Source organism: Mauremys mutica, chromosome 10, assembly GCF_020497125.1.
Source record: "Mauremys mutica isolate MM-2020 ecotype Southern chromosome 10, ASM2049712v1, whole genome shotgun sequence".
Taxonomy (NCBI): Eukaryota; Metazoa; Chordata; order Testudines; family Geoemydidae; genus Mauremys; species Mauremys mutica.
The window spans coordinates 17,530,105-17,557,361 of NC_059081.1; the positions used below are offsets into that span (position 1 = coordinate 17,530,105).

The 27,257-nt window shown below is 40.3% G+C and overlaps 1 protein-coding gene across 1 annotated transcript in view; it reads left to right on the forward strand.

Annotated features, from left to right (window-relative positions):
- MGAT5 (alpha-1,6-mannosylglycoprotein 6-beta-N-acetylglucosaminyltransferase) overlaps positions 1-27,257 on the forward strand; it is a 148,473-nt gene that overhangs the window by 110,765 nt on the left and 10,451 nt on the right. The window contains exons 11-14 of the mRNA XM_045032711.1: positions 9,445-9,594; positions 18,970-19,116; positions 24,350-24,466; positions 25,340-25,414. Of these exons, the coding sequence (XP_044888646.1) occupies positions 9,445-9,594; positions 18,970-19,116; positions 24,350-24,466; positions 25,340-25,414 (489 nt within the window). The remainder of the gene's footprint in view (positions 1-9,444; positions 9,595-18,969; positions 19,117-24,349; positions 24,467-25,339; positions 25,415-27,257) is intronic.

Here is a 27,257-nt window from a genome sequence, read left to right on the forward strand (position 1 = left end):
TTGGAATAGTAACACAAAAATAAGGTTCAGTGTTGCCCCTAAAATCAAGGCTATTTCTGAAGATGATGATACTGTCATCGCCCATTTTCTTGCATAGACACAGTTTTGTTGCATATGTAGATTACTGTGTTAAGAAAGCATAGCAGGTAATGTAGATGTGAGGATTAGTCTTGCTTTGACCAAATTCTTGCTAAGAATTGCCCCTTTCATCAAGTGGAATACATTATTTTGAGAGAGAGAATGTGGCTTGCCCAAAATATATGCCAGAACTGAGAAATCCATGATTACCATAGGAAGAGACAGATTTTTTGTCAAAAGACCAAATAACGGTACTTCTGAGTTTTTTTGCAGTAGCCTTGTACCTTACTCGTTAGAAAGCTGGAAAAATAACTACTGGTAGTTGCTTCTGGTACTAGCACTCTTGAAAATAAATAGAAATTCATCCTTAGTTCAAGTGATGGGAATTGGTTTTGGATACAAGGTTCAAAGGACATATTCCTTGCTGTCTCAGCGTAGCACAAACAAGAACAGAGAATCAAATTAATTATTCTATCTTGCTCTCATAAATACTTTTCCAGCAAGATAAATGTTTAGCATTATGATTTACAGCATTTTCTGCACCATGTTTTTGCAAATATTAACAGGATTTCTTTGATGAGTAATCTGGCTGCTCTTGTTTGTTATGGAAACAGCAATGACTGCATGGCCTTCACTAGAAGACCTGCCCTGAATAATCTCTGTGGTAAAGCTGAAGAGAGTTACAACTCATTTTATGAGAAAGTGATGCCAGCTGTGCTGTCAAGCGCCAATGGAAGAGAACATGTTTTTGTTTGAATTATTGTTCCTGCCTGAGAGCTTTGGAGTATTCGAAGTGGTTCCACTGGGATTATTCCAGACTGGTTAAAGAGTCTGATGAGAAATCTAAACTGAACAAGGAACCTATTTGTTCTTCCTAGATTAGTCCTATTCTGGTGTCTAGGTTTTGAGGATACCTATCTGCATGTTCTGATATGCACATCTCTCCAGGGAATTTCTAAACTTTGCCATATGTGTTGTACATATGAATTATTTCTACACCTTCCTGTGCACTTCTCAAATATTTTAGGCCAGAAAATATTTAGATTTGGGGGTTGTTTGCTGTGAAATGGTTGTCATTGGAGACTCATAATGAAGGAAAATATAATACCTCTCAGTTGATCTCTCTTGCCACCTGTTGCTATATGCTATAATCTGACTTGGAATAGGAGGAACTAGCAGAATAACTGTTTGCAGGTATGACAAATTTACCTTTATCTCTATGCACTGAGAAATATATGTTGGCAACATGCTTTTTATTTCTGCGGTTCATTCCAGAAGGCTAAATGATGAAAACTGAAGAACAATGACTAAAGATCCTCAAAGTTTTCATCATTAGTAGAATTCTTGCTTACCAGGAGCGTAATCATTGTTATTGCTTGCCCCGCTCCAGCACTCCAGGGTCAGGGGCTGCTTCCCGTGGCTCCCAGAAACAGTGGCATGGCCCCCCACTGACGCTCCAGTCAGGGGCCATGCCACGCGGATCCCGGTAGGGTGACCAGACGTCCCGATTTTATCGGGACTGTCTCGGTAATTACTTTTTTGTCCCACGCCCCCCTCACTCCAACTCCAACCCGGGCCCCGCCCTGACTCCACCCCTCCTTCCCCCATTGGATCCCTCCCCAAATCCCCGCCCCCAGCCTCGCCCCCTCACTGCCCTATTGGATCCCTCCCCAAATCCCCACCCTGGCCCTGCCTCTTCCCCAAGCACGCCGCATTCCTCCTCCTCACCCCTCCCTCCCAGGCTTGCGCTAATCAGCTGTATGGCAGCGCAAGTGCTGGAGGAAGGGCGGAGAAGCAGGACGCAGCAGCCAGCTCAGGGGAGGTGGAGACAGAGCGAAGGTGAGCTGCTGCGGGGGAGGGGGGGGGCGGGGCGTAGAGCTGCTCAGCCCCCACCAATTTTTCCTATGCTTTGGTGGCTCTTGGTTTTTTGTTTGTTTGTTTTTTGTTTTTTCCTCCGTCACCGGCTCTCGGTGTTTTTTGTTGCTCCGCCAACGCGCGCGCACACATCCCCACGTGTCCCGATATTTCACGTCCCTCATCTGGTCATCCTAGCTCCCAGAAGCAGTGGTATGGCCCCCACTCTGGTTCCTATTCATAGGGGCAGCCAGAGACCTCCGCTCTGCACACTGCCCCTGCAGCACCCATTGGCCGGTAACTGCAGCCACTGGGAGCTGCAGGGGCGGTGCCTGTGGATGGGGCAGCGTGCAGAGCGCCTGGTTGCGCCTCCACATAGGAGCCGGAGAAGGGACATGCCACTGCTTCTGGGAGCCACTTGAGGTAAGTGCCACCTGGACCCTTGAGCCTCTCCCCAACCCCCTGCCCCAGGCCTGATCCCGCTCCTGGCCTCCAAACCCATCGATCCCAGCCCAGGGCACCCTCCTGCACCCCAAGCCCCTCATCCCCAGCCCCACCCCAGAGCCCACACCCCCAGCCGGAGCCTGCACCCCTTCCCTCACCCCAGCCAGAGCCTCCTCCCACACCCTGAACTCCTCATTTCTGGTCCCACCCCGGAGCCCGCACCCCCAACCAGAGCCTGCACCTGAACCGCAATTTTGTGAGCATTCATGGCCTGCCATACAATTTCTATTCCCAGATGTGGTCCTCAGGCCAAAAACTTTGTCCGCCTCTGCATTAGAGAATGTATTATTTTCAGAAACAACATTTTCCTTTTCTAAGTTTAAATAAAGGTTTCAAACCCATTTAAAAATCAAATCAGTAGCTTTTAGGTATTTACCTCACATTCATTTTACTGTCACATTATGGGGGGAACTGCTCATTTGTTAAAATATAAAAAATGCACTAACTCTACATTATAACAAAATACTTTCATATTTTTGTTTCAGTGAATTAAGCATCAAAATGAGGTGCATTTCATTCTGGTAGTTTTCTTTGATTTAGAACATTAGTATTGCATGGTTTATTGAAGAAAGGAATTAAATTACTTAACCTTAAAGTATTCATATTTTATGCTTGCAAAACGTCAGAATTGAAGTGCATTGTCTTAGCAGCGTGCAGAAGCTTGTATTGTCTCTTTGTTAGAAAAAATATTCCACTGCTATAATATCAAACGTTGGAGGGAGGGAGAAATCTACTTAATGTAACTATAAAAGTCATTTTAAAAACATCTACTTGTATATGATTATGTATTTTCCTACCTAAATCTTAGATCCTGTACTGAATTCTCTGTATAATCAATACATTTGGTTAAATTTCTCAAATTTATTAAGAATCATTTTCTAACGTTTTCCTACTGTTCAGAAAAATAAAAGTTGTACAATGTGTTGTGGGCGTTTATTTTCCTGACCATATTTCAAAATAATTATATGAAGAAACAGACCTTAGATCTAGGAAGATTTAATTGACACAGGCAAAAAAGAATACTTCTTCCAAGGCAGAATGGCGTTAATTACCAACTCAGTTGGCAGAATATGAATGGAATAATTAAACAAATGGAGAGACTAGGTGGGTAAGGTAATGTAAAACCTTGTCTCTCACCAACAGAAGTTGGTCCAAAAAAAAAAAATGTACCTCACCCACCTTGTCTATTTCATATCCTGGGACTGATACAGCTACAAGGACACTACATAAACAAATTGGGACACATTTGGTAATTTTGAAGCCTGTTAATAAATATAGACATTCTGGCAGCATCAAGGAATGGTTTATAGCTTATGCAGTATCTTTCCTATTGCTTCTTTAGAAGAATTTTTATTTTTATTCCATCTCCTACCTTTTTTATTCTATTTTGTGGGAAAATTGCTTCTGTAGAATTGCTTCTGTAGAAGACAACTCACAGTGGAAAAGTGTACTTCTGTCACGCAATAGGAGGAATTGGAGAATTGGCTTGAGATGACAGTGTGAATAAGAGTCTTATATATACCCCATTGTATTTTCATAATGGAAAAGTTCACTAAAGAGAGAGATTTCAATGGGAATTAGGCACTTTTGAAATTCCCACTGCGTCTCTTTGCATCTTTAGGTACCTAAATACCTTTGATAATCTGGCCTCTGGCCTCAGTTCTTCTATTGCTATATCTCTGAAATGGAATAATGCATATGGTTCTTTAGGAGCCTCTAGGAGGGGTTGTGAAGACTGGATAACTTGTGTGTGTTTTTATTTTAAGAAGAAATGTGCTGTGTGAGAGCTAGATAACTATTTATTTCTCTGAAATCAGTAACATTTTGAGGAAATCCATCTATTTTTCTTTCTAGCGGTTTTTTCTTTGCCACTTACAATATATTCATATTATCATGGTTTTATTTATAGTGTACACTATATGACTTTTGCTGATAAGATTCAAGGTGAGTTTATTATTGTTTCTGCAGTAGGCAGATTATGTTGTCATTAATACCTATGCTTTATAGTCTTATCTATTTTCACCTTTAAAACACTGAACCATAACTCCTGGACTTTGTTTAGGCACGCACAGTGGATTAAGATATGCCACTATCAGTAAACCTCAACTGCATTAAGAAAACAGGAATGGGTTTTACAATTTGTAGTTCTGCAACTTGAAAGAAAAGCCTACATCAAAGAGATCTCTGTAATCCACCCCCAAAAACCCCAAACCCATTGTGAGCATTTTGACTAGTAAAGTTATTTTCTAAATGGTAGTATTCTCTTATTTTCAGGAAGCTTTTTTCATTTACCATGTGGGATATATCTGATCCTAAGTCCTATCTCGCTTTTTAATTGTGTATATTCTGCTTTATAAACACTAGGAATTTGGGGTTCTTACGTACTTGGTTAATTTTGAAGTCTTTATTTTTCAGATAGTAACGTGTTCATGTTAACTAATGATGGCAGCAGTGACTGGAAATCCAAGCTCTTGGTTTCTGTTGCCTGCTTTTCCAATGATTTACTGCATGACCTTGGGCAAGTCACTTAACATCTCTCTGCTCAGTTTGCTCCTAATAAAAGGATAATACTTGAAGTGCCTTCCTCCGTGGAGCATGATGAGATTTAACCGTTTGCAAAGCACTTACTCTTGTAAGGCACTATTTTAAAAAATAAAGATCCTTTACAAATGAAAAACATACTGTGAGATAATATGTAAGTCACAGTGGTACAGCAGGGCGCTTCATATTATATTTTATTGCTAGTCTAACCTAGTTGGCTTATCCCTGTGGTATTTTAAAGTACATAATTCACCTGAAGCTATTATTTCCAGGCACTAAATATAATATTTGAGTTGCTAATAATACTACATATATAGCCTTAAGCTATAATTATAAATATCTAAAGAAATAAATGATACCATGGCATTTTATTATAGCCAACTCTGTGTTGTCTTTATCTCATTGTTGGGAATAGTGTCTCGCATGTATTGAAGGTTTGGTTCTTTTATGGGTCATTTATATGTAGCGTGTAGTTTTTTTTCCTTTATGACCTAACTTCCAATGGGAGATAGGGCCCTGGAGCTTAGTTCTACAGGTATTTAGGGTGATATTGGATAGCAAATTAGACATGAGTTTTCATTCAGTGCGGCAGGAAAAAGCCAAAATAATTTGGGGCCAAGCACTCAGAGATGTTGCATTATATCACTGCCTCAAAAGGGAACATAGCCCATTTTGGAGGCCACTGGAATAGGACTTGAGATAAGACAAAGCGTCTACTGAAAGCTCTTCCATTCACCTGTTATTGTGACACTGAGAAAGTCACTTCAATTCTGTGCCTCTGTTTCTCTTCCAACCTTTTGTCTGTCTTGTCTCTTTAGATTGAAAGCTGTTCCATTAGGGACTGTTTCCTACTGTGTGTTCATTGCCCATCACAATGGAGTGCCAGCCTCAATTAGGGTGCTCTTGTAATACAAATAATAGAATATAGCTGTGGCATAATTGCTCCTAGCATGTCATGTTCAGTACTGGGCACCTTCTTACCACAAATGTATTGAGAAATTAAAGTTCAGAAAAGAACAACAAATGGATTCACCTGTGGGTAAAATGTAAAAGTCATTAAATATGTACTGCTGTATTCAAAGATAACTAAAGAGGGACATACATTTACAATTATTTGAAGGGTGTGAACACCAATGAGAGGAATTATTTAGGACAGAACAGAGAATGAGAGGGCAGTTTATAGGCATAATTTCATGACAGCTGAGCATGGGTTTGGGAATTGGGAAGGGACTGAGTGTTCTAATCCTGATTTGGCCACTGACGTCTTGTGTGGGCTCCATTAAGTCGCTTTCCCTCTGTTTCCTCAATTTTGCCATCTGTGGGAGGCCAGGAGTGTTGAAGTCTATACAGTGTTTAATAATGGTCTTCCAAGGGAAGTGGTGAAAGCCTCATAGCTTGAGACAAAATGCTAGTAAATACACAACCAAAAACCAGGGATGGAGATGAACTAATAGTGTAGGTCCCTTCCACCTCTAATTTCTGGGATCTTCTGAATTTCATGACTGTATTCGCAATGGGCTGATGCATTAATCCACCCCAGCTGATGAGCACTTGAATCGTGGCCGAGGCCTTGAGTAGGGGAAGGTACCCTTTTTGAAGTTAGACAAGACAGTGACCCTGCATTGCTTTAGTTTGAACCTGGGTACCCATTAAAGATTTCCGACCACAGAGCAAGGCTGAATCAATAAAAGGGAGGAGGAGCCTCAGGAAAAAGCCTTTGACAATAGGCATGAGGACAGAACACCCTTTTAGCCCTAGAAGAGGCCCTTCCTGGTCACAGTGGAAGTGGTGTGAGTCAGGCACCTTTAACAGTCAGTGGAAAAAATAATTTTTAAAAAGTCTCAAAACACATTAAGTTAATACCGAATTATGGCCTCGTGGATAGAGCACTAGCCTGGGACTCAGAAGACCTGAATTCTATTTCCAGCTCTCCTACAAGTTTTGCTGGGTGACCTTGGGCAAGTCATTTCACTTCTCTGTGCCTCATTTTCCCCATCTGTAAAATGGGGATAGAGATACTGACCTCCCTTGTGAAATGCTTTGGGGTCTAATAATGAAAAACACTATATAAGAGCTAAGAATTATTATTTGTTTACTATTCTTATTCTTACTATTATTATTAGTCTTGAAAATTGACTTTTCAGAACTCTGTTTATGCATGACTTTGAGTCTTCTCAGCCAATATTAAGAATGTAAAATCTGTTTTGCTGTTTCATTTACTGTAATATACTGTGTGAAACCTTTCTCTCAAGTGAGTTTATTCATTTTACTCTCCCTGTCCCTAATCCTAATGAAATATTTTTGAGTTGTTGGGATTGTAAGAAGTAGTACTTAACTATACTTAATTATTATTATTGTCTAGATAGCCTTTGAATTAACTATCTTGTGGCTTATACAGTATTTTCTGTGGATTTAAGGTTTTGTAGAGACTAAGCAGCAGCTGCCAGAGTTGGATAGTTCCTTCATCCCTGCCTTTTTCCGTCCTCTAGACTACGAAAGCCTTTTCATATGTTGATTTGTACAGGGACAATCTGGATCTTGGATTTAGTTATCGGACAAGAAAGTTTGGTTCTCTCAATATTTTTGTTGATATAAATAATAATTAGCCAGTGCATTCTTCCTAAAACGTAGTATGGGGCACAACTGGCTGATCAGAGACATTTAGCAATGGGGGAGGCTGTGAAAGAGCAAGTTGTCCACTTCCCTGCAAGTGTTACCAAACCACAGAGGAAGCTAAAGCTAGAAACCATCTTTTATTTTCAAGCCTCAGATTGGCTACACTGAATACTTAATGCACATCCGTTTTTGGTAAGCAGTAAATTATAAAATTGTACTTGTCTAGGCTTTGTGTCTTACTGTCCCAGGCTTCCAAGTAATAGGATTTTCCTAGGTCTTGGCTACACTTGAGAGTTACAGCGCTGGTGGTGGCTTTACAGCGCTGTAACTCACTCCCGTCCACATTGGCAAGGCACATACAGCGCTGTATCTCCCTGGCTACAGCGCCGGTTGTACTCCACCTCCACGAGAGGAATAAAGAGAACAGCGCTGTAGCTGTAACTGACCTCCGGAACCTTCCCATAATGCTTTTAACTAAAGATAACTCTCTTTGTTTTGTTGTGATGCCTCTGTTTGTTTTGTTGTGAACTGGGGCTCCCGGAGCTGCTTATAAAAAAAAAACAAACACAGCTCCTGTTTGCTGTGAATGAGCTCCCTTTGGAACTCCCACAGCTAGTGTTTGCTTGAAGAGAGGGGGTTTGAGGAGAGAAGCAGCATGGCGAGCGGGAGGGAGGGCAGGAGGGTCCGTTTCGGGGAGGCTGCTTATCTGGTCTGTGAGGAAAAAAAACTTTCAGTGAGCGAGAAAGGGGTGAGGGAGTGGGTCAGAACTTGCAGCTGCTGACAGAGTGTCGGCTCCAAAAATCCACTCTCTCTCTCCCCCACACTCCCTGTCACACCCCACCCCCTTTTGAAAAGCACGTTGCAACCACTTGAACGCTGGGATAGCTGCCCATAATGCACCGCTCCCAATGCCGCTGCAGATGCTACAAATGTGGCCACGACAGTTCGCTGGTAGCTGTCAGTGTGGCCAGATTGCAGCGCTTTCCCTATTCAGCTTACGAAGACAGGTTTAACTCCCAGCACTGTACAGCTGCAAGTGTAGCCATATACCCCTAGTCTACTTCCCCTTGAGGGAACTTCAATATCACCATTGGCCAACTTTCTTATACATAGCTGTCAAATAATGGTGTGTAGGGGTTGCCTATGACAAATCAAGTAGGGTGGAAAATACAAGCCTAGAAATTGTCCTGGCACCAAAGAGTCAAGACATTTGTTTCTTGGTGTTAAGACTAGACTGTCTGGAGGCTTATGTCCAAATCTTGAGAGAAAGCAGGGGCATGGCACTAGTGAGATAAGATTAACTCCTTCTTCCTTCACAGTGAGGATGAGCAAAGGCCAATTATATTGAGTTCTTGACAGAAATACCTTAACAATGCTTCTAACCAGTTTGCAGGAAGCTATTATTTTTAGGCCAAACTGTGTAACTGTTGTTTGCATGACTGTGCAAAAGTGGAGTTAGTGTGGGTTACAAAATTGAGTTTTATTATGTGTAGAAATGTTTTCAGTTCACTTCTGTCTTGTAAATGTGTATTGTCTTAGTTACCACAGTTTGAGGGCCTGGTTGTGCCCCCTTGAAATTAATAGCAATTTTCCCATTGAGTTCTGTCGAACAGGAGCAGGCTGTCTATTGCAAACTAGCACAAAACTTTTAGAAATTAAGACTTTAAAATGCTAATCATATAATATACTATCAAGTCTTATGTCAAAGATGTGGTTATGAAAGATGAAAACCACTGGCCTCCTTTCATTTAGGGCTTTGGGACATTGTTTTAGGTAGATAACCAGTTCTGATTAGGACAGCATCACTTCTTTGTTTGTAAAGACTAAAACGAATTTTGTTTCATTTTATAGGATAAGAAGGCTTATTTGGACATCATTCATACCTACATGGAAGTCCATGGAACCGTCCACGGGACAAGTACTGTCCATATGCCCAGCTACGTGAAAAACCATGGCATCCTTAGTGGGCGAGATTTGCAGTTTCTGCTGAGAGAAACAAAAGTAAGTTTATTGCCAAAAATGCTAAAACCACTAAAGAATGACTGTACCTGAAGAACTCAAATGCCATCTTGCCATTAGCTGACGCGTGCATTAAGGGGCTTTAGAAACACAAAGCCAAATAAAAGGAAATTTAACCTGGCCTTTGAGTATGTACAAGCACCTAAGATTGCCCTAACAATGCCGTAGTTCATTTTTAAATCCACAATTTAAAAAGTAGTGCTATCTGACAATTGCACTGGAGGCGCTCATACACTGTCCTACCAATGACTTTAACCTGGAGTCACATCCCTTTATAGTGATAAAAAGCATTTACTTCTCCATTACTTCCGCAGCTCCACATGAGCTCAGAGAGAGACTTGTAAAGTGTTTTTTTGGCCTATGGTCCCATGGTCTGTATTTGAACTAAAGTTAAGATAAGAGCAATGTACACATTTAAATACACTTTTTTCCCCAGAGGTTGGAACACTTTTTTGCAATTTGCCATTCAATTCCCTTACCCTTGGACAGGTTTATGCAGGCTATAATAATCTATTTTTTAGGAGGATAATTTGAAGCATAAAAACTTGTTAGTGGATCAGGTTCAAATAAAATGTGTAATTTTCAGTCAGTGGGTTTGTGAAGGAAACGTTTTGTGATCTTAAATTTGCAAAATGGAATGTATGGAGCCTTTCCACTTTTTTCCCCATTGTTGATGATTTGTTGCTGTGCACTGTTACAACAGAAGCCACTAAAAAGTAAGCTCCTTTCAGTCATGCTATTCAGTTTATCACAGATCTCCTGTTCAAAGTATAGGGGAAAACAGTGGTAGCCTTCCATTTCTGTGCAGTGGCTATGGGAAAATTTTCTTTTTTTTAAAAGACAACCACTATGTATGCGTACTTTCTGCATACACATACAATGTTACCATGTAAAAAGTCAGCATGTACCTTATATTTGCCACACAGATGTACCTGAGATCACCACAGCTTTCCCCTGCATTTAGAATTTGAAATTATTGTGTTAATCATGGATTCCACTGTGGGTGAATATTGACATTTTAATAATAACGTGAGCATAAATCTCTCCAGTTAAATTTGTTCTCTTTACTGGTTAAAACAGAAATCACGTTCAACTGCTTATTTAACTTCCAGGATGCTTATCACAATTTGCATAGAACATGATACTGTTTATAACTTCTTATAACTAAGTTTTTACCTCTAATCATCCTTCAGTAACATGAGTCTTCCTGGGGCTCCTTTTTACTTGTATTACACTAAAAATCCTAGTTTTCATTATTAAGCAGTTTTACATAGCTATTATTGAATCATCCAATAATGATAGCCTAGTACTGTCAAAATAAAAGGTGGGAGTTGGGTTTTGTTTTAATATGATTTGGCTTCTGATATTTTGATCCAAATTACATTGATCAGATTGATTAGTGACTGAATCAAATGGAAGGCACTATAGTTTGTAAAGTGCTCATGAGATCTGTCTGAATGAAAGAAGTAATATAAAATGTCACTATCATTGTGCCAAAGTATTGAAGTCTTTAAAAATGTTGGATTCCTGCATTGCAACTTGCAAAAATCTACAAGGATTTGTGAGAGTTTGAAAGGGTTTCCACATTATTGCTATGCTTTGATTCTTCCCTGACACTGTAGTTTTGAGAGTTTGCTGTTTCTCAACTGATGGTGTTTAGCAGCTGTAGGTTCTTGAGACCAGTATTGAAATGCTAGCCTGTTACATCTGCTTTTAAATAATCTCTTCAAATATAATCTTTGCTTCTTTAAATTAGATATTTAAAATCATATTAGTGACATCTTGCAAATAAATCTTTCTATTTTTCAAATATTTTTCCATAATGTTTATTTGATAATTTGATATTTGATAATTATCAAAGCTCTCTTAAACAAAGGATTTGCTTGCTTGTACATAGCCAGGCTAACATAACATAAAAAAAAAAAATGACAGGTAGCTAAGACATCAGATCTTGTTCCAATTTTTAGGGTCTTGTGTCATTCTCAAGTCAATCAAAATGAAATGTCTTGCTGATGTCATGACCAACTGAGATCGCTTGTTGATTCTTTTATGGGCTGTTATGATGTGGGTTGTCATTTCTCTTATTTTTAGTATGTCTGACATTTAGTCACTCTGATATATTTAGCTTTACACTTGCTTTAATAAAAAATAAATAAATAGCAGCCTGAGATTGAGAGTGGGAACTGAGATTTATAAAGTAGTCAGATCTGAATAAAAAAAAGTCTAATATCTACGATTAGTGTCTCATCAGTAATACAGTGACTGGTCACCTGACTTGAAATCTGTATGTGATCTGATCACAGTACTAAATTAGTCCTCCGCTAGTGTTTGCTGTTAGTGTTCACTGTGACTGTGCATTTGAATATTTTGTTCATGGCTTTCCTGCAGGGCAGGAGAGAATAGCTTCTCATGATTATAAAACACCTTCACTATGACTATTCACTTGTATCTGCATCAGCTGGTTTATTGACTCTTGGTGGGCTGGCTTGTTTGTATCAAGTTAATCATGGAAACCCCACACTCTAACACTGCATTGTTAAAGGACAGTGAGAACAATATTTCCCCCAAAAGCAATATATCCTGAAAGACATGATCTGGTAGCTTAACAAATCTTATAACATGCATGTGCACGTTCCCTGGTTGTGTCTCTAATCCTATTTAAGTGTAGGCACAGGAAGAAGCCACTCCTCCTCCTCCTCCTTCCTTGTGCAATACCTGCATAAAGTGATCTAGCAAATTGTTAATGGTTCAGTTATGTTTCTCTGCTCACTAGGTCATAGTGTATAGTCAGGACACCAAAAGCTCTTGAATAATAACTGCTATAGCCAATGGTGAAGCTGATATCTATATGTTCAATTGCAGCTTCAAGCATAAACCTGCTATTTTTTCAGCTTTGCCTCTAAAATTATAATAATATACCTTCAGAGACTCTTTCACCTTCAAAAGTTCTGTTTCTAAGCATAAGTTTTCAGACATAAAGGGCCAGCCACATTCTTTCATTGCTGTGAAATCCAGTATTGTACTTCCCGATTAGTGCAAAGCCTCAAACAAGGATTCTGTCCTTGAAAAGTCAGAGATCAGTACAAATTATAATTAAGTCCATCACAAAATACAGATGCCCACAAATATGTCAGTATGGAGCACCCTCAAAAATTTTTCCATCTCAAACCAGGGGCGGCTCCAGGCACCAGCACGCCAAGCGCGTGCTTGGGGCGGCAAGCCACAGGGGGCGCTCTGCCGGTCGCCGCGAGGGCAGCAGGCAGGCTGCCTTCGGCAGCATGCCTGCGGAGAGTCCGCTGGTTCCGTGGCTTCGGCGGACCTCCTGCAGGCGTGCCGCCGAATCCGTGGGACCGGGGACCTCCTGCAGGCAGGGCCTGCTCCAGGGGTTTTGCCTCCCCAAGCAGCCCCCCCCCCCCAAAAGCCACGATCACAATCTGCGGCAATTCAGCAGGAGGTCCTTCACTCTGAGCGGGAGTGAGGGACCCTCCGCCGAATTGCCGCCGAATACCTGAAAGTGCCGCCCTGCTCCAGAGTTGCCATTCCAAGAACCTGCTTGATAAGCTGGTGCCTGGAGCCAGCCCTGCCCACAGGCAAGCCGCCGAAGGCAGCCTGCCTGCCTTGCTTGGGGCGGCAAAATACCGAAAGCCGCCCCTGTCTCAAACTAGATCCAATTTCTGCAACATGTTCCAAGAATCATAGAATATTAGGGCTGGAAGAGACCTCAGGAGGTCATCTAGTCCAACCCCCTGCTCAAAGCAGGACCAACACCAGCTAAATCATCCCAGCCAGGGCTTTGTCAGGCCGGGCCTTAAAAACCTGTAAGGGTGGAGATTCCACCACCTCTCTAGGTAACCCGTTCCAGTGCTTCACCACCCTCCTAGTGAAATAGTGTTTCCTAATATCCAACCTAGACCTCCCCCACTGCAACTTGAGACCATTGCTTCTCGTTCTGTCATCTGCCACCACTGAGAACAGCCTAGCTCCATCCTTTTTGGAACCCCCCTTCAGGTAGTTGAAGGCTGCTATCAAATCCCCCCTCACTCTTCTCTTCTGCAGACTAAATAATCGCACTTCCCTCAGCCTCTCCTCGTAAGTCATGTGCCCTAGCCCCCTGATCATTTTTGTTGCCCTCTGCTGGACTCTCCAATTTGTCTACATCCTTCTTGTAGTGGGGGGCCCAAAACTGGATGCAATACTCCAGGTGTGGCCTCAACAGTGCCGAATAGAGGGGAATAATCACTTCCCTCGATCTGGTAATGGTCCTACTAATACAGCCCAATATGCCATTTGCCTTCTTGGCAATGAGGGCACACTGCTGACTGATATCCAGCTTTTCATCCACTGTAATCCCCAGGTCCTTTTCTGCAGAACTGCTGCTTAGCCAGTCGATCCCCAGCCTGTAGCGGTGCATGGGATTCTTCCTTCCTAAGTGCAGGACTCTGCACGTGTTCTTGTTGAACCTTATCAGATTTCTTTTGGCCCAATTCTCCAATTTGTCTAGGTCACGCTAGACCCTATCCCTACCCTCCAGTGTATCTACCTCTCCCCTCCCAGCTTAGTGTCATCTGTGAACTTGCTGAGGGTGCAGTTCATCCCACTATCCAGATCATTAGTAAAGATGTTGAACAAAACCAACCCCTGGGACAACTAGACATCAAGCCGTTGATCTCTACCTCTTGAGCCTGACAATCTAGCCAGCTTTCTATCCACCTTATAGTCCATTCATCCAGTCCATACTTCTTTAACTTGCTGGCAGTAGATGACCACTAAATTGTGATTTTTCGATCACTGCTTTGCAAGCCCCAAATATATGGTTGAAACATCTGAAATAGTTCTTAGTTTCTCACAATCATCATCAAGAGCTTGAAGCTGCCACTATATTGTGCGGCTTATAGATCAGAATTTGAAAATGCCTTTCAAAAGAGGCATTTCTCAAATAGGGAGAATTTATAAAATGGCTAGTTTAAGTGTCAAGTATCAGAGGGGTAGCCGTGTTAGTCTGGTTCTGTAAAAGCAGCAAAGAATCCTGTGGCACCTTATAGACTAACAGACGTTTTGCAGCATGAGCTTTCGTGGGTGAATACCCACTTCTTCGGCTGCAAGAAGCATTCTTCTTGCATCCGAAGAAGTGGGTATTCACCCACGAAAGCTCATGCTGCAAAACGTCTGTTAGTCTATAAGGTGCCACAGGATTCTTTGCTAGTTTAAGTGTGTGGTTGATGTAGTGCATAACAGCTAGACCTCAAATTTTTTGACTCAACAGTTTCCCGTTGGAAAATGCTGATTGGACGGAATTAAAATGTTCTGTTGGGAACATGGGGATTTTGTTGATGCTTTCCTGCCTAACCCAGGCTCCTAGACTACCCGGGCTGTCAGGAAGGCAGTTGGGGAGTTCAGATTGGAAATGTTTTTAAAAATTCAATTTTTGTTCTTCCAAACAGAATTCTTTGAAAATGTCCATCATGCATCTCTCATGTCCACGCCACCCCCAATGTGGAAAATTTCATGACTCCAACTTTTCATTCTGATTCCGAACAAAATTGTTTTTTAGAAATGAGAAATTTCCTGCAGAATAGAAATTCCAGTGTCCATACAGCTGTAATAACATAAGGAGTGTCTTGTTAACATTTCGCTGCAGAGTGTAACAATCTCTAAAACAGAAATCAAGTTCAGCTGTTGTGTAGGCAATGTTAACCAAGCAGACTTATTAACTTTCTCATGCTGCGGTTTACACAGCAGTATAGTTAAAAGAAGCTTATTGGGAGCATAATGCTATATTTTTTGGTTCCATGAATTTCACAGTGGAGGAAACCTATTCTAAAGGTGTTTTTCTCATTTACAAGAGGACTGTACTTATCCAGTGAGCTTTTCATGTGTGTGAGAAAAATGTATCTGAGTTATATCAGTATCACTCCATTGTTGTGAGCCTCTCAGCTCTGGGCCATCTCTCTTTCTGCAGTTCAGAATAGAATGTATTTATAAAATAGTCCAGTATTGATGCCCACACAAATGGTGATAAACCTATCAGTGCCAGAGAATAGATTAAACTTTCTAGGTAAGCAAAGGATATTAATGAGAGAGAAAGACACAAAGCTTTGTAAAGTTTTGTGGTTTTATGGAACTGTAACACTTGGGGTATGATCTGGTATATACCAAATACATTTTTAAATATTCATCTTCGTCTAGCTCAATAAATACAAAATGTTAACTGTATTAACAAAGTAAAAATCTATTTTTTTATTTCCTTTTTTGCCGTTATTTGCAAAGTCTGCATGCCTGAGTTTTTCTGAATTATTATGGTATTTACAGTAATGGTCTAGTACAATGGTCACCAACCGGTCAATCCTAGAGGATCTCCCAGTTGATTGCGATCTCTGGCGGTGCAGTGTGGCCATGGCTAAGGCAGACTTCCTGTCTACCCAGGCCCAATGCTGCTCCAGGAAGCAGCTAGCATGGTACCAAGGGTGTGGAGACAGGGGTCTCCCTCTGCCTGCTGCTTCTGCCTGCAAGCACCATTGGTTGGGAGAGCTGCAGGGGCAGTGCTTGCAGAGAGGGGCAGCCCACAGAGCCACGTGCCTCCTGCCCTCCCCAGAGCATCTAGTACTCATCATAGAGAGGATCAACCGGCATCACCTATTTCCTCTAGTAGAGTTGATCCTCCAGAGGAATTAGTTGAGCAATCTTAGAACCAGTGAAGGAATCTCCACCCTACGGCCAACATCTCCTGTTCATCTCCTGATCCCTGGTGGTTGATTTTAAATCCTTCCAGGATCTGGTCAAAAGGGACAGAGACTCCTTGAGGTTTCCCCTCAAGGAGGTTACAGAGTCTCATCATAAGCTGCTTGACGTCCTTCACTCACACTCATTGATCCTTATAGCCTTACCTGTCAATGAGGCTCTTCTAGATCCAGCAAAGATCATCTGGCACGCCCCAGATTCTATTCTGCCTATGGGAAAAAGAGTGGACAAGAAGTATTATGTTCCAGCAAAGGATTTGGAGTTTTTATTTTCCCATCCCTCACCTGACTCCTTGGTAGTGGATGCAGTGAATGAAAGTGGCAGGCAGCACCACGCTAAATCCAGGACTCAGGACAAAGACCACAAATGTCTGGACCTAATAGGGAGAAAGTCTTACTCCTCAGCCTCCCTACAGTTCAGAATTGCCAATTATCAGGCTTTGGCAAAATACAATCATGTCAATTATAACAAGTTAACCTTGTTCCTCAACCGTCTGCCAGTGGAACACAGAGAGCAGTTCCAAGCAATTGTTGAGGAGGGCCGACTGCTTGCCAGGACAACCCGGCAAGCCTCCCTTAATGCTGTTGATACTGCCACCAGTTGGATCGCTACAGCGGTGGTGATGAGAAGAGCCTCTTGGCTCTGGCTCTGCAGTTTCCCAAAGGAAGTTCAGAGTACAGTTGAGGACCTTCCTTTTGATGGACCTAAGTTGTTTGCAGATAGTATGGGCGAGTCTCCGTGAACACTGAAGGATTCTAGAGTGACTGTGTGTTCTCTTGGCATCTGTACTCCTACATACAAGAGAAAATTCTGCAAGTCTCAGACAGCCCAGAGATCCCGCCCCATCCAATTCCTTCGTTCCCAGAGGACGTAGCCACATCAGAAAAGGCAAAGGTTTCAGAGAAGGAAATATCTGCTTCTGAGCCTCCCATCTTTTACCTGTCCATCTCCACAGAGGGCAGGACAAGAGGCAATGGGTTCAAACTACAGCATAGCAGATTTAGATTAAATCTCAGGAAAAACTTCCTAAGAACAGCAGGAAAATGGAAGAGACTGCTTTGGGAGGTTGTGGAAGCTTCTTCACTGGAGGTTTTCAAAAGGAGGCTGGATAGCCATCTGCCTTGGATGGTTTATATGTAACAAATCCTGCATCTTGGCAGGGGGTTAGACTAGATGACCCTTGCAGTCCTTTATAACCCTGTGATTCTATGATAGCACAGAGATTCAGTGTTCTCAGAGTTGTGGAGGACGTTAACATTTCAAGCTGTTCTGCAGATTTCTTTTTTAGAGCCAGTCAGCTCATAATGTTAAACTGCTAATACCAGAGGCTAGAGCGGATTAAAGACCTAATGCAGCAATACCTATCTACAACAGGGCTGATCTTACAAATGTATGCTTCAAATTAAATTAAACTGTTTTTATATGTAGCCTGAAATAGGCTTCTGACTATAGTCACTTAGAATTTTTTTAATTCAAGAGTTCATTTTCCCTTGAAGTAAAAATTTTAATGGGAGTAACTTAGTTTGCTAAAGAGAGATGTCATGTCTTGAATGCATAATTCTAATCGCCATGAGGCTTAGATCTAGTAGGCAGTAAGTAGTTGAAACTAGCGTATGCGTGGATCTGTTCAATGGTGTTGTTTAGAGATTTGTGGCAGCTGTAGCTATCATAGCTCAGAGCTTTTAAACCAACCCATTTTATACTAATTTTTAAATTAAAGAAAATAAAAAGAGGCATTATTTAATTCAATTTTCTCAGGTGTCAGGGCTGGGAAAGAGTGCTTCTAAATAGCTGTTGCGCAAGGGTGTGGATTCTTTGTGACAAAATGTTAAATACTTTTCAGTTGGATTTCCTGTTGCCCAATAACTGTCTTTATTATAATAAGTACTGTATGCTGGCAGTAAGAGTAAGCACTGATGCCTTTTCCCCTTCAGTTTAGAATGGAGGAGTTGAATTGTTGGCTTGTCACTGCAGTGCTGTTACTGAGTAGTAGTTCTTTAACTGAAGTTTGCTGCCATCTACTGTTTTTGTTTTTTATCAGAAGACTTGTGCAATTTGGCCTGAGTATGTTTATATTGGCAAAAACTACTAAGTTAGTTAGGGGAAAAAATAAAGTGGCATAGCTAGTCAGTGATGTAACTGTTGTAAAACCTGTACCTACTGGTCTACTAGAGAGCTCTAGCAGTTTTATTTGAACTGTAATCAAACCACCAAATGTCTTTTTTCGCAAAACATAACTGAAAGGGGCTGTTGTTCCATCAGTTTCATGAAAAACCTTCTGTTTAATTTAGAGTGGATTGCCATAGTTTTCTCTTCAGCCCCTTACAGGAAGATTATTGTTAGACGTGTTTTCCAGGACATTCCATTACTCTCTTAGTTTTGCAGAGAGGGAGAGAGAACAGCCAAATCCTTAGCAACATTTAGCATGAAACTTTATTTAAAAGTTCTGTCAGGAACATTACCCAATTCCTTTCAAACTGTTATGTGGACATATTTTGAAGGCTTGTACATTTAAAATCTTTCTCATTGTTCATTTTAGCTTAACTCTGAGTTTTTAGTGTCTTCTAAAGTGAAACACAATTAATGGGTGCTGGGTGATGTCTCTTTTCTATTTTGCAGTTGTTTGTTGGACTTGGATTTCCATATGAAGGGCCTGCTCCCCTAGAGGCTATTGCTAATGGATGTGCTTTTCTAAATCTAAAATTTAACCCACCGAAAAGCAGCAAAAATACAGACTTTTTCAAAGGCAAGCCAACACTCCGAGAGGTAAGCTTTACTAACACCGATGTTTCTAACATTGCAAAATATTGGGGCTGTAATACGTCTAAGTTGCTGATACTGTTTGTATGTAATGGTTTTCTTTTTGAGGATTGTACAACAAAAATTTTATTGCAAATAACTGCTTTCTTTGTAATATTACAATAAAAAACAATGTCAAACTAAGGTGCATAATTTACTGCAGACAGAGCAGTTTGTCCTTTTGCCTTAACACAGCAGTGGCCAGAATTGGTATGATTAGTCCTATGTAAGACCACAATTATGTTCTAACTATTTCATAATAAAATAATGAAGCCCATCAAGTACTTCTAAGCTATAACTCTGTGTCCATGTATATCTACATTCTTCTAACTATTTTTGACAGACCATATATACAAGTTTCATTTCAAGATCTGATTTTCTATCCAGGGGAACCTCAGTTGAGATCCCTGTGACTTCTCTTAAGGAAATGAGCATCACTGGGCAATAAGTGCGTCCTTGTTCAAATAAATATGAATGTTGTACTTACTATTTTTTGCAGAGAAGTTTTGATTAAAATTCTGTTTAGCCCTAATAGTAACACTAGCAATGAACTGTGTGTATTTGACTGTAAAGACACTTGGAGAGCCAAACCAATTTTTGAGGCGTGAACAGGAAAAGCAAACTACAAATCTCCAGAGCATCCAGAATATTTTGTACTCTGAAGGGAAAAGGAGAAGACCAAACAAACAGGCCTCCCATGCAAGAATTTACTGGATATTATTGTTCATCGTGTTATAATTGCAGCATATCTATGTATGGGTAAAGTTAGGCCTATAACATACTGAAAACATTTAGCATTTATCTAGTCTTTTTTTTTTCTTGGCCTGACATTGGTTAACACACACTATTGCTTGCAACTTTGAATTGTTTTTGAATAAGTACTGTGTATGTTAATCAAATGTAGAATTAACTTGCTTATATAAACAGGAATATGTAAATAAGGAACAGCTTGCATGATAGCATTGGTCTGCTCATAAATGGTGGTTCAGCTAGATGAACTGCACATTGAACTCATCCCAATTGGTTGATGAGTGATGCATTTCTACCATTTCTCATTTTAATTAAATAACATAGGTTGCCTGTGCCAAAAGGTTTGTGAGCAAGGTTTTGTGCACTGTTCTCAATCTTTTCTACAAATACAATCGATATAGTAGTCCAAATTCACCCCTTTCCTACAGCTTGACTTTATTAACAAAGAAAACAATAATAAAATAGAGAAAATGTCAATTAAAAAATTGAGCTTAAAAAAACCTTCTTCCCAGGTTTGGCTTCTTGTAGGGTTTTTCTGCTTAGGACTGCTCAGTCCTTTTGGATCATCTCTCTCCAGAAAGCCCTTTCTAGGTCTCTTATGTCCAAGAGCAATAACCAGTCATCTTCCCAGTAAATCATCATAACCCACTTAATCCTTTACTGGCAGAATCAACACTACTTGAAATGCCATGCCCTGTTAGCCAAACACTGACAGTCTGCTACAGCATTAACAAAAAGAATTGCATTGGACTCTATATAATGTTCAGATTACTAGTGATTTTAATTTTTTAAGCCTTAGTGTAGACAATCACTATGAATTCTGATTCTACTTTTTACTCCATTTACCTACTCTTGAGACAGTAGTGCCCGATCAAGTGATCAAAAAAAGGAATGGGAGCCAGGTACATATGAATTCTAATCCCTTCTGTGACTCTTTGGATTTAGGGAAGGTGGTGGTAACTGTATATTTGTTTTTTCACCTCTACAGTGGAAAAAAAAAGCCTGCAAGAGTGCTGAGAATTAATTAATGTTCATAAAGCACTTTAAAGATGATAATCCTTAATATTTACTTGGCAGAAATATCACTACAGTTATTGTGTTTTTTTTCTCTCAGTTTGGGTAGAGCTGCTCAAAAAAAATTGTGAGGAAATTTTTCCTACCAAAAAATAGTTTTGTCTGAACTGAATTTTTTGTTGTTGTTGTTGTTTTTTGTAGGAAAATTTGAGAGGAAAATATTTGTGTTGAATGGACATTTTGTTTTGGCTTAAAATTTTTGCTACTTTTTTGTTTTAAAAAAAACTGAAAAGACATTTTGAAAAGAAACATCAACACAAAACAAAAGTTTTCATTTCAACATAGTGCCGTTTCTTTTTTTGTTTTCTGAAACCCAGAAAGTGGCTCAGAACAACTTTTTATGTTTAAATTAAATGAACATGTTGATTGAAAATTTCCCATGGGAAAACAAACTTTTCTACCCAATAAATTTCAAATGGAAGCTTTTTGTTCAAAATCTTGCAGGGGAAAAATGTTAGGTTTCTGACCACCTCTATTTCTGTGCAGCAGAAGGGCCCCAAGAATGACTACGACCTTCACCTCTGGCCAGTCACATTATTTCAGCATCAGGACAGTATTCTTAAAATATCTACAGAACACATCCTCACAAGAGCTGGCACACAGTGGAACGTTGCTGGTTGCCACTGTGTTTGAGGAGATTCGCTGTTGATATCAAGGCTTCAAAACCAACCCTGATTTAATGTGCTGCCTGCCAGTCTGAGGTGTACAACGAACCCATGATCTCCAGTATAACTCCTGAAGCTGTCAAGTATCAGAGGGGTAGCCGTGTTAATCTGGATCTGTAAAAGCAGCAAAGAGTCCTGTGGCACCTTATAGACTAACAGACGTTTTGGAGCATGAGTTTTTGTGGGTGAATACGAAAAAAGGAATGGGAGCCAGGTACATATTCACCCACGAAAGCTCATGCTCCAAAGTATCTGTTAGTCTATAAGGTGCCACAGGACTCTTTGCTGCTTTTCCTGAAGCTGTGTGAAGTTTAATCATTATATTTACATACTTGGGGGGAAAAAATCACATTTTGAAACATAATGCAAATAATGTTAGCATTTAAGAAATATTATGTTCATTGCCACACAACTTATTTAAAAAGGCATATTCTCTGCCCCCAGTAGTTTATACAATCTAAAATTCGGATGTGAAATTCAGGAAGTTTTGATAACCTGAGTTTTTAAATATATATCACTTTTAAACAGTAGTGGTAACAGTATGATACTGAGGTTAGCTGGCATGTGCAGATTTCATGGAGGGGATTGGGTTTTCAGAAATTGAAAAGATGATGATGGGGCGGAGCATGGTGCACTAGGATACAGCTGATATAGACAGATCATGTAATCTGTGGGTCTTCCTCAGAAATCTTCTTAATCTTACTAAGGCACCAGTCCTCCAGTGAGCTCTATGTGCATCCCCACTGAGTACACTGGGCCTCTGTAGAAGCAAGGCATCAGCCTCCGTGAAGCTCATAGGCCAAATCTGGCCTATGTTATTTCAATCCAATTTTGGCTTATTTCCACTTTGACGTAGCCTTTACATTTTACTTATTTTTATGTGAATGTTCACTTTTACAATATCATGAAATGTTAATATAGGTCTCCAAAAAATGCTGGCATCCTGTGCCCAGAAATATAGAATGGGAGGTAAATGTTTTGTGAAAATTGTTTGCTTGCACTAGCTTGCTGCTTTGCATTTGCTTCAGCAAGGAGTTCAAGTACAATAGTTACTTTATCTAAGAAGAATGACCTTTAAGTATATGTAAAAAAAAGTTTTGCTCAGTGAACGTACTTGAACACAAAAGGAGAGAAAATCTCGTAATACATGAAGAGGCAGTTGTTTAAATACTTTGCTTGCAGTTTTCTTAGGTTGGGGTTTCATTATTTTCATTATTCAAAAGACATTCCTTTTCAGGCCAGTGTGAAGACACACTTCTCTCTTGTACATTTTTAACCTGTTCTTCCTTTCAGTATGCGCTCTTGCACATCTCTTAACTTCTGTGATACCGTGATGCCATTGCAATCTCTTTCAGTGCCAAACTGTCAGTTCTGGCCATGCTCTAATTGATGCCAAGTGACTTATTTGTTCTGGTTTGACCTGGCTGATATTTTTTTAATTTATTTTGTTTTCTAGCAAGCAGTGAGCAAGATGTCATTTAGGTTCTAAAATGCACATTGGAGGTGACATTCAGTCTCATTTTCAGGAGAGAGTCAGGGTTCATTCTGGGTGATCAAAGTCTCTATTGTGCTATCTGTGTATGAGCTTAGAACTTTTGAACATGGAGGATTGGATGACATGGGGAACAATTAATAGTATGTAGAGCCTTTCACCTCTAGGTCATGGTTTCAGACAGCCCAAGGCTAGTAGATGTGATGAACTAGGAAAAATGTCTTTATTATTATATGACTATTGTGTGTGACTTTGTTTCCCTGTTCAGTTTTGTATTGCTGCCTGGGATTAAATCAAATGAGGCTGAAAACAGGTTATCAGAAACCAAGCAGGAAAGATAAAATAAGGACACAGATAACACAGCATCAGGTACACAGTTTCAAAGGAATGAAGATAATGACTGGACCACTAACTGAGGGAGAAAATACCTAGTTGGGTCAGTCCAAGCGAAGATATTTTACCCTTTCCAAGGACAATGGTTATATGTGAGGGTTATAAAATGAGTTTGATAGTCCAGTTCCCGGAGGATGTATATCTGCATGGCAATAGTATCATCGATATTGTAATAAGCACTAATGGGTAACCTTGCTAGCAGTCTGAGAATAGAAAATCAGAATCAAATGTGCACAGTAATAATCGTGCATTTCTCACGTTTGTGAGAGAAAAAGAGGGAGAAGAGAGGGTTTGGATGGAAAGATACTGACATTTCATCTTGAAGGGATGGAAAGATTTTCAAGAGATGCCTGAGATGGGGAGAGATGCAGGAATGGATAAAGGATGGAAGGCTCTGGATAAAAAAGGAGATTTGGGAGTAGTTCATCTGGATGTGTTAGCTGATCTCAAAGAAGTAGATGAAATCACCCAGAGAGCAAGAGCAGAGTATAGAGAGAAAATGGGAGAGATTGGTACATAAAGCGAGACAAGGAAGCTCCCACTGCTTGTTACCTAGGCTGTACTTGTTGCGTGGATAAATTAGAGGTCATTGGTCCCCATAGTTATCAATCAAGTGCATTTCGTATGCACCAAGTTCACCCACAAGATTTAATGGGGAAAATATAGAAAACCTAAAACAGAGGTAAAGGAGAAATTATCTTTATATTCCAGCTCTGTTATTGCATTATCTATGTGTATTATATCCTGAGATCCAAGCCAAGTGAAGGGGGCCAAGAAAGCTCTCTTGACCCTTGCTTTTTACCAGTATATTGATTTCCTTTTTCAGCTGACATCTCAGCATCCCTATGCTGAGGTTTACATTGGGAAGCCTCATGTCTGGACTGTGAACATCAATGATCCTTCTGAGGTGGAGAATGCAGTGAAAGCAATTTTGAATCAAAAGGTTAGTATTTATTCTGTTTGTAATCAGTACTTGGAGTCTGAGCTACTGCTGTGCAGAGTGCCTCAAAATGTTAATTTCATTAATAGACCTGAGTGCTTCAGTCTGGAAGGTTCTGTCCATTTGAGGTCTTATGCCATACCCATCACTGTGTGATGTATATGTGGTATCTGAGCATCAGAGTTTAGTACTCGATCCTACACATGTTTACACATGTGCTTAACTTTACTCACATGAATAAAACTCAGCATGTGTATAAGCATAAAGGATTGGAGCTTTAGCATGTGAGTCACAGAGTCCAAGTTACTAGATTTGTTATTGAGTCTTTGTAATGTTTCTGTGCATTTAGTAAATCAGTTGCCCTATGCTGAGCTCAGTTGAACCCATTAATTAGCTATGACAGAGAAGCTATAAGGATATTTCTACATTTACATGATCAGCCTTTAGTATAAGGAATAAAAAATCAAGACATCTGAAAACATTTTCAAAGAGCATCTAATTATAGAATCATCATATTTTCCTTTATACTATTTCAATTTGGAAATTAAACAGAATTACAACAGGCAGCTATGAGATCCAGTAAAGTCTTGTGCTACGTTTATCTCTGCCACTGCTCAATAAACTCTTAATTTCCCTCATTTAATATCTCCTCAAAGACAATCACTGATTAATTTTAGAATTGCCTTTGAGGAAGCAAAAATCAGTTAAATCTGTGGGCTGCATTAAACAGTGATTTGTTAATGACTACGTTTACTACAAAAGCTATAATGTATTAAACAGTACACAGGCTGCTAACATAACACACATCACAGGAATGCTTGCAGTAAAATGATTCCTTAAAAATTCTAATCTAAACACACTGTACTGTTTCAACAGATTGAACCTTATTTGCCCTATGAGTTTACATGTGAGGGGATGCTACAAAGGATGAATGCATTCATTGAAAAGCAGGTATGACCTTTCAGTGTTGATGAAATAAACCTCTCAAGTGCAGTCTTTCTATTTTAAAGAGTGCCTTAATATTAAAACTGCTTGTTCTTGGAATTACTTTTTTAAAAGTAGTAAAGAGTCCTGTGGCACCTTATAGACTAACAGACGTTTTGGAGCATGAGCTTTCGTGGGTGAATACCCACTTCGTTGGATGCATGTCAAAGTGTGGATGGACCCTTATGGGTGCAAAGGTCCAACTCTGCAAATCAGGTCTCAGGGCTTGTGGTGTAGCTCATAGGTCTTCTGGCAGCTATTCTACTGCTATGATAGTGTGGTGTACGACAAAAAGAACCACATCGGTGTGGTCTAGCAGCTAGCAAAATGTCCTGGGTGTCAGGACTAGATTTGGGCAACATTTTTCAGACAAATAGTTTATTCCACAAAAAAACGCAGTTTCAGTCAAACCAAAACTATTTGTGACTTTGCCATGAATATTTTCAGTCATTCGTAAAACAGCTAGAGGAGGAAAGAGACAGGGGAAGTGTTGCTGATGCTCCCCTTTATAAACTTTAGTTCAGTGGTTAGGGCACTCACCGGGGATGTGGGAGACTCAAGTTCAGGTCTTCACTTTGGAACACACCTGATAGAAACTTTTTCAATTCACCAAAAACTCTGAAAAACATTTAGATTTGGTTCAATCCAAACCTAATTCCGCCCCCTAGCCTCTCTGGAACCGCCACCAAACTGAAGAATCAGTGTTCATGCAGCTCTAGTCAGGGCTACTGGGTTCTGTTCCTGGTTTGGCACTGACCTTGGAAAACTCACTCAAGTTTGTGACTCAACATATCCCTCTTCCAAATTGATAAAATAGTACTTTTTTTATGTTGCAAGGGTGTTGCAATGTTTGTAAAAAACTCGGAGATCCTAAGAGGAAAGGTCACATAGAGGTGAGAAGTATTGATGCTACTACTATCACAGGCAAAGCTTCCTTTAAGAGCCCATTTGGTTTTATTTCTATATTTTAAAAGTCTTTGCATCATGGAATACTACATAAATATTCTGATACTGTTTGTGGAGACAGGGCATGGGTATCATTCCTCCTCAAAAGCTTGGCACAGTTGTAATTACATTTAGTCTTAACTTCTGGGTGAATTCAGTGTGTTGGTTTTAACTATAAATCCTTAAATAGTTTGGGACCTGGTTACCTGAGAGAGATGCCTCACTCCCCATGAAATACTGTCATAGGTGAGATTAGCAGAAGGACTTGAGCTGGAGTTCCCTCAATATAAACAAGAGAGAGCTACTGGCAGGGCTTTGTGAGGGGACTTGAATTTTGGAACCTGCTCATCCCCTTGGTTCACCAGTGCCCAGATTTAACCTTCCAGGCATACTATAAAGCCCAGCAAGCCCCCCTCCCGCCCTTCCCATTTCTTCAGGCTGTTAAGGTGGGTGTGGGCTGAGAGAGAGGTTTACAGGCAGTCCTTTCATTTGTTCTGTTTTTTTATTTTGCAGCATAGCTCCCCAATGGACTGTAATTGTATTTTTAAAACTGGAAGTGCAAAAGAATAAATTAACTAGTACATAGCTAGTTCTGATTTACTGCCAATAAACCCTTCATTGTCTTTGTTGCTGTGTTGATTAAAATGTCTGTGCTGTGTGTGATTCTCCTGGATGAGTTGACTATGATTGACAGTAGTTTTCATTAATACAGAAAAATATAGCTCATTATTCAATAGATATTCAAAGTGATATCTGAGTGATGAGTATATGTAGGCTCTTCAGGGCAGGGACCCAGAGCCTAGCACAATGGTCCCCTGACATCTACCAGGCACTACAGTGATATAAACTATACATATTAATTCAA